General features: G+C 27.9%; 1 protein-coding gene across 1 annotated transcript in view; it reads left to right on the top strand.

The window, feature by feature from the left end:
* LOC117181944 (DNA polymerase theta) overlaps positions 1–8,795 on the top strand; it is a 42,260-nt gene that overhangs the window by 13,825 nt on the left and 19,640 nt on the right. The window contains exons 7-9 of the mRNA XM_033374971.1: positions 1,360–1,529; positions 1,621–1,894; positions 3,619–3,955. Coding sequence (XP_033230862.1) covers positions 1,360–1,529; positions 1,621–1,894; positions 3,619–3,955 — 781 coding nt within the window. The remainder of the gene's footprint in view (positions 1–1,359; positions 1,530–1,620; positions 1,895–3,618; positions 3,956–8,795) is intronic.

The following is an 8,795-nucleotide window of genomic DNA, read 5'->3' on the forward strand; positions in this document are numbered from 1 at the left end:
GCCAATTAGCACAAATGGTAAGTTCCGACAGTGCCTACAAGTGTGCCTACTGGCCGCTAGATGGCAATACCGGTTTCATATGTATACACCTGGTAATTTCGTTAGTTCAAACTTGATCTTTTTGGTTAAAAATTCATCTTCTTTGTTGAAAATGATCATTTTTAGTCGAACATGCGTGTATTTTTCTTGTCTTTTAGGATAGAAAATTCCACTATTTAGTTAGAAATTCATTTTTTTGTTTGTTTTAAAATTCAACATTTTCGATGAGAATTTCTTTCTTTATTGAATGAGAAATCTTTCATGGTTAAATACTCAACTCTTTTGTTGAAAATTCTCCATCTTGGTTGAATTTAACTGTTTTTTATTGAAAATTATACTATTTTTTGGTGTAAGTATCAACTATTACACTTTTTGTTGAGAATTAATTTTTTTGTTAAGGATTCATCTCTTATATTCGGTCTGAAAATTTGACTATTTTGCGGAAAATTTCGTTTTGCTTGAAAATCTATCTTTTATGCCTGAAGACTAATTTATTTTGTTGAATACTTGTCTTCTTTGGGTTGAAAATTCATTTATTTGTATAGAAAATAGAATTTTTTCATTTGAAAATTCAACATTTTGCATGAGATTTTTTTTTCATTATGGACTGAAAAATATTTTCTGGTTGAAAATTTAACTTTTTCGTTGAAAATTCCTCTTTCTGTTTCGAAAATTAATCTGTTTTGGTTGAGGATTCAACTACTTTGTTGAAAATTCGTTTTTTTTTGTTGAATTCAACTGTTTTTCGTTGAACGTTATGATATTTTCTGGTGGAGGTATTAACCAGTACATTTTTTGTTGAGAATTATATTTTTTGTTGCTATTTTTCTTTCGTTTTAGATTTTATTATTTTGTTGAAAATGTCTTTTTTGTTGTTAAAGATTAATTGTTTTAATTGAAAATTTAGTTATTCCATTTTTTCTTCCACAAATTCATATTTCATAAGAAACAGTAATATGTTACTAAAAAGAAACAAGCATTTTTTGCACTAACGTTATTTATCCCCTAGTTGTGAGGTTTTTTTTACCTGAAAAAGAAGATATAATAGTGAGGAAAAATGAAAAATTGGCCAGGAAAGAGTCAGGGAAAAGTCAGGGTATTCAAAATTGGGATTTTATAGAAACATTAAATCCCATTTGAAATCTTTACGAACTGATTTAAATATTTTTGAAAGCTTTGAAATCTTTATGAAACTTTTCGCGAAATCTTTAAAATCTTTTACAATTTTTTAAATATTTTAGAATACACTCAAAAGTTGCGTGGCCAATGCCTCGCAGATTTATATAATAATTATTATTATTAACCAAAATCTATTCCCAGAACCGGTTCCTTGAAAGTTCTAGCAGCCACTTCAACTTTAAGTACTGGGGTCAATTTACCGGCGAGAAGAGTGATAATTCGATCGCCTAATTTTCATGGTAGACCATTGGATACTCTCTCTTATCATCAAATGATTGGACGCGCAGGTCGCATGGGAAAGGATACTGCTGGTATAAAATGAATCTCCAATGTTGATTATTTAAAAATATAAATAATTTTTAATTTAATAGATAAAAATAGCATGAAAATCCATTTTTTCAGGTGAAAGTATCCTAGTTTGTAAAGCAAAGGAAAGAGCCATAGCTGAAAGTCTGCTCACCGCTTCCCTGCAACCCATAGAGTCCTGTTTCGAAGATTCTGGACCTTTAATGCGATCTCTTCTTGAAGCTATTGCCAGTGAAATTGTCCGCACTCCTGAGAATCTCGATTCATACATAAAATGCACCTTTATTCATTTACAAGAAAAAGGCGCAGGGTCAATCTCGAGAACAATTAATGAAGCCGTTCAGTTTTTACTGGTTAACGAATTTCTGATGTGAGTTTTAAAATTTTGCAGAAATTGTACAGCAGGGTGTCTAACCTACCTGGAAAACCTGGAATTGGCAGGAAATTTCTTTTTTAAGTCAGGGAATATTTTCTAGAGATTGCTTGTTTTTTTTAATTACAATATTGAATTGAATAATCACCATTATTAATTTGTCAAATTAACTTTATATTAATGTACTGAACTATTGTGTTGAAAATTTGTTTCTTTTTTTGTTTTGAAATCAATTTTTCTAACTGCAAATTTAACTATTCTGTTATTTATTGAAAATAACAGAAATATCAACTAATACATTTTTTCTTTCGAATTTATCGTTTTTGAATGACGATTTAATAACTTGGTTTAGAGTTAATCTTTTGTTAAAAATTAAGATTTTTTTGATTAGTGAGTCATCATTTTAATTGAAAATTTATCTCATTGGTTGAAAAATGAGCTATTTTGTTGAAAATTCGTTTTCTCTTTGACTGAAAATCGATTTTTTTACTGAAAATTTAACTATTCGAGTTGCAACTTTAACTATCTGTTGAAATTTGGTTGTTTTTTTAATTATTTTTTTTACTGAAAATATAAATATTAAATATTTGGTTGAAATCACATATTTTTCAGCTGAAAATTTTGACTTTTTTGTACAAATTAATCTTCTGGGATAAAAATTAATCTTTTTGTTGGAAATTTAATAACTCCAGTAAAAGATTAATGATTTTAATTGAAAATTCGTCACCTCGTTTGAATACGTAATATTTTTTTGAAAATTAGTTTCGTTATTGTTGCAAATAATTGGGTTTTTTTACCGCAAATTGCTACTATTTCTATTGAAAATGACGTGCTTTCAGTTTCTATAAAATTTGTCTTCTGTGGTAAACATCAATCTTCTTGATTGAACATTAATTTTTTTCGTTAAAAATCAATTATTTCATATAAAGATTGATTATTTCAATTCAAAATTCATCTGTTTTGTTTAAAATTCAACAATTCCATTTTTTCATGTTATGGTTTTGAATGTATCAAATAATTTAATTTTAATCGTTTTTTGTGTACTAGTCTAAATTCAATATTTTCTTAATGTTCATTTTTATTACTAATCTGTGAAGAAATATTTCTTGATGTTATGGTTTTGGCCAATTAAAATATATGAAATAATTAGGTGGTAATTTTGTAACCCTTTTTTCACAAATTAAAAAAAAACAATGGTTTTAATGAAATAAAACTGCTTGGTTAAAAATTGAACTCTTTTTATTTGAAATTCACTAGTTTAGTTGAAAATTCCACTTTTTTGTTAAAAATTCATATATTTTATTTAAAAACTTGCATTTGCTGGTGGAAAAATAATCTTCCTGTTTAAAAATTAATGGTCTTGTTTAAAAATTAATTTTTTTGCCTGAAAATTCATAATTTGTGGAAAGTTAAATTGAATTTGTTTTAAAAATAAATCTGTTTTTTTTTGTGGAATAATAATGTTTGCAACTGAAAATTTAACTATTCCATTATTGGTTGAAAACTGATATTTTTTGATCTTTCTACTTTAAAAGTTAGAAATTTGAAACGGTTTAAAATGGATTTAATATACATCCCTCATTATTTTACCTAAATATGCACTGAATTTTAAGTATAAGTAGATGATTTGAGTAAACACCCTGTACAATGAACCCAGATTATGTAAATTTGTACCTCTCTTCCTATAACGAACCTACTTTCTATTTATTTAAAATGGCTAGTTTGCAAGAGACTGAAGAAGAACATTTAAAACGATGGAGTGCAACATCTCTCGGCAAAGCTTGTCTCGCAGCTTCCGTTCCGCCAAAAGAGGGATTATTTCTCTTTGAAGAATTATTAAAAGCACGAAAGTGTTTGGCTTTAGATACGGAATTACACGTTGTTTATTTAGTCACACCTTACAATCCAGGATCTCAGATTGGACAAATGGATTGGATGGTTTTTTTGGAAATGTGGTCAACCATGGGGGAACCAGAAAGAAGGGTTGCCAAACTCGTAGGTGTAGAGGAACGGTTTTTAACGTCCGCAGCGAGGGGCGTTCTACCAACAGGAAAAAGTGTAAGAAACTTTAATTAATATTTTTAGACAACCAATACCTAATGAACTTTAATTACAGCTTTGTAAATTACAACTTTTACTTTAATTATTTCAATAACTAATTTTTATGAAGGGCTATTTTCTATTTATATATAAACAGGTTTGTTACAGAAGTCGAATTTTAAAATTCAAGGACATTTTCAGGTTTCTCAGATCAACTATTCATAATTTAAAGTCAAACCGATTTCAAAGCATTGCTTTCTTTGCAATATAATTTCCAGAAAAATTCTTGTACACTACTGCCGAGTATTATCTACGCGCAAAGATTTTTAAAAACAATTAAAAAATTCTAAACGTTTTCAAAAGATTTCGCAAATATTTGTAAGATTTCACAATGATTTCAAAGATTTCGAAAGATTTAAAAGATCCTAAAAGATTGTCAGAATTTTTTTCACCATGTTCGACCTCGGGGTAAAATCTAGGAAAAAAGTTTCAAAATATCTTAGTAATTTAGCAAAATATTATAGAGATTTGCCTTTAAAATTAACCCAAAAACTATGAAAAATTTAAATTATTTGTAAAGTCATTCCATATTTCCTAAAGGAAACAAATTATATGATCATATTATAATCAATGAGGCGCTTTAGCAGCAGCTAATAAAATAGGCGTTTTGATCATTTCCGCCTGTACTGTTCATAAAATTATTAATTAATGCAAACTTTACCAATTGTTTCGACCACAATTTTACTCTAAACACAGTATTTAAATCCTCTTTGTTTAATTTTTAGTCACGAAATCTCGCATAAATTATTTTCGAACACATCATTGGTTGCGACATTGCGTGAATATGACTTCTAAGGGTTTTTAAACATTTTTTATCTATTAATAAAGATAAAAATTTTCTATACAATCATTTTCGGTAATAAAAATTTCCAATTGAGTAACTTTCTTTCATGATCAATTTTATTTCTAAATCTTTCTTATCATTATTTATAAAAGAAAAAGTTTTAATTTGAAATGATTTTTTAATATTGGGCAATAATTCTGTTCTTAACATTTTGCTTCCACGCTATAATTTTTAAACTTTTTCCCACTTTCAAAGAAATAAGGAAAATAAAATCACAGACAAAAACTGAGAATATATTAATTTACAAATTGTATACAATGTCGGTATCCACAATAAGATTTCTGGGAAAAATAAATATGATTTAGGTTTTATTATAAAATAATTATTTTAAGTTTTAAGGACATCAAAATATGTTAAAAGAAAATAAACAAATTCAAGAAAAAATTTGAGTTATTTTAAAAGATATTTAGAAGTTTTGAAAAGATTCGAAAATAATTTCAATTTAGAGATGATTTCAAATATTTTTAACAAAATGTAGGTTTTAGAAAATTAAAAAAACTTTTGCAGCATTTTGAAATATATCAACAAAATAAAAAATATTTCTTAAAATTCCTGTGAAAATTTAAAATTATTATTAATTTTTGCAAAATAATTTTTGAAGAGTTCAAAAAATTTCAAACAAAAATCTAAGAATGTCGCAAAAAAATACAAGCATTTCAGACAATTTTTTAATTTTTTAAGGTTTTTCTAAATTTCAGAAATAATTTGAGTTATTTTAAAAGATCTTTGAAAATTCATCTCGCTTGGTAAAAATGTTATCCTTTTCGTTCAAAAATGCAACTGTTTGGTTGAAATATAATCTCTTTTGGTTGAAGATTCAACTATATTGCTGAAAATTCGTCTTTTATAAGTAAATTCCACTCTTTTATATTCAGACATAAAATATATTTTAGTCTCAATTTGATCAAATATTACATTTTTTGTTCAGAATTCTTTCAGAAAATATAAATTTAACTTTTCTATTGGAAATTCATGTATTTTGTTAAAAATTGATCTGCTTTGATTAAGGACTCAACTGTTCTGTTAAAAAAACGTATTTTTTATGAATTCAGCTTTTTTCGATGTAAAAATCATCTAATACATTTTTCGTTGAGAATTCATCTTTTTTTAAATTAAAATTATTTTTTGAAAAACTGCTTGGTCAAAATTTGCGCTTCGTTTGAAGCGCTTTCTAGAAAATCGACCTCTTTTGGTAAAAAATATATTTACTTTGGTTGAAAATTAATCTTACTCGCTTGAGGATTCAACTATTATGTGGACATTTTTTTACAATGTTAACTGTCTTTTATTTAAAATTAAAATATCCTTTGATGGAAATACCAATTATGCCTAATATTTTTCGTTAAGAACTTAACTTTTTATTGCTTGAAAATTCAACTGCTTGGTTAGAAGTCAAATTACATCATTAAAAGTTTAGCTACTTTGTTCAAAATTCGTACTTTTGGTTCAAGATTAATAGTTTTAGTTAAAAGATGATCATTTCGGTTGACAATATAACTTTTTCGTTGAAAAGTCATCTTTTTCAGTGAAAAAAATCACCCATTTGGAGGAAATTCATATAAATGGTTTAAAATAAAAGTTGTGTTAAAATGAAATTTCATACTTTAGGGTTAAAAATTAAACTATTGCTTAGAAAATCCATGTGTTTTAGTAAAAAATGTATTTATTTTGGTTGAAAATACAACTCCTTGAAAATAAATCTTATTCGGATTATAATATTATGTTGAAAATTTGTGTTTCTGGACAATTTCAACTGTTTTTTTATTTAAAATTCAAATATACTTTGGTTGAAATATTAATTATGCATTAAAATTTTCGTTAAGAGTTCATCTTTTTTGGCGAAGGTGTAACTATTTTGTTTTAAAATTAGTATTTTTGGTTGAATCCATCTGTTTTGTATTATAAATGAAAATATTTTTTTCTCTCAATATTTTTGGTTAAAGATTAATTATTTTAGTTGAAAATTCATCTTTTAGGTTGAGAATGTATCTATATAGTTTACGAATTTTCGCTTTTTGCAGAAAATTAATCTTCTCGGTAGAAAATTAATTTATTTGGTTGAAAATTCAATTATATGGTTAAAAATTATTTTTGTAATTGAAAATTCACGTTTTCGGTTTAAAATTTAGTCTCTTTTGATAAACAATTTATCTTTGTGCATTGAGAATGCAACTGGTTGATAATTAATCTTGATCGGTTGAGAATTTAACCTTTTTAGTTAAAAATTCATCTTCTTGGGGTAAGTCCACTATTTTCGATTTAAAATTAAAATCTCTTTTGGTTGAAGTATCAATTATATATTAAATTTTCCGTTAAGAATTCATATTTTTTTGTTGAACATTCAACTATTTGATAGAAAATTAACTTTTTTGCTGAAATTTCGATATTGTATGAATTGAAAAAAATGTAATAAAATATAAAATTATTCTAAATTCTTATTTTGTATTGCAAATTTCACTTATTATCAAATCGAAAAACTACACGCTTGCTTATATAAAGCGCCGTTGTAACGTAATTTAATCAATTTCCACCTGAATTTGAAATATAAACAGAAAAGTTCTAAACTCTAGGAGTTTTCCAGGTTTTCTAGGTTCTTTATTGAAATTCTAGGACTTTTCCAGATTTTTCAGGTTCTATAGCAACGCTGGCAAATAAAAAAACGATTTCCTGAATGCCATACTGATCATTACCTTCTGATCTCAAAAATTAACTTAGTTCGGGGATGGAGAAAAAAGAGAACCAAGAAAGCAAAACAAACGCGAATCAAAATTGTGAGCCTACAGAAACCGGATGTGCGAATAGATTTCCAAAATAAGATAATCGAAAGCATAGATAGAGCAACATGGGAGGACCATATAAAAAACAAAGATATAGAGGGCTACTGGACAATGTTACGGGATATCCTTGTTAGATGTACGATAGAAGTGTGTGGTACCGCAGTTGTAGGAAGAATGTCTGGTGATGTGTGGTGGAATGATGAAATTCAGGTTGCCCAAAAAGCAAAGAGAGAAGCGTACAAGAGAACTTTGAACATCGCAGGTCTTAACAATAAGGAAAGAAATAGACGTAGAAATGATTACAGACGCGAAAACAGGATACTCAAGCGATTAGTTAAGGAACGTAAAGATACAATTAGAGCAGAAGAAGAGATGAAAATACAAAACGACTTTGAAGGAAGCAGGAAACTACTTTATAAAAAAACGAAAGAAAACAAAAGTACAGAATTTGTCAACATGAGAAATAGTAGGCGGGAAATGGTATATGATGCAGATGGAATACTAGAGGCTTTCAGAGACTATTTTAGGAAACAATTCGGAGATGAAGCTATAGGACACCACAACTGCGATGTTGAACACGATGCGATGGAGAACTCAATTGAGAAAGTCTGTGTCACTGAGGTTAAGGATATAATTAAGAACTTGAAAAACGGTAAGGCTGCCGGGGTGGACGTTATTAACGCTGAAATGCTTAAACACGGTGGCGAGTACATATCACATAGACTGTGCGAATTGATAAATTTATGTTTCGAGCTGGGAGACGTCCTAGACGATTGGAAAAAAGCGATTATCGTAGGGATTAGCTTATTAAGCACCGTAAGTAAAATATATTCAAAAATACTTATTCGTAGGGTAATGAAAATAACAGAAGCAAAGATTTGGGAAGTCCAAAGTGGGTTTATGCCAGGAAGGTCATGTACGGATCAAGTATTTAGCTTAAGGCAAATGACAGAAAAAAGTTTGAGAGCAGGAAAAAAAGTTTCCTGCGCATTTGTTGACCTAGAAAAAGCTTTTGAGAAGGTAGATAGAAGTAAAGTTTGGGAAGTCCTGAAAGATTATGGAGTCAATGGATGGCTCCCACAAGCTATAAAAACAATATATACAGGTAGCAAAGCGAGTGTAAGAGTGAATGGGAAACTGAGTGACTGTTTCGATATTATTCAAGGAGTTAGACAAG

This window comes from Belonocnema kinseyi, chromosome 10, assembly GCF_010883055.1.
Source record: "Belonocnema kinseyi isolate 2016_QV_RU_SX_M_011 chromosome 10, B_treatae_v1, whole genome shotgun sequence".
Taxonomy (NCBI): domain Eukaryota; kingdom Metazoa; phylum Arthropoda; class Insecta; order Hymenoptera; family Cynipidae; genus Belonocnema; species Belonocnema kinseyi.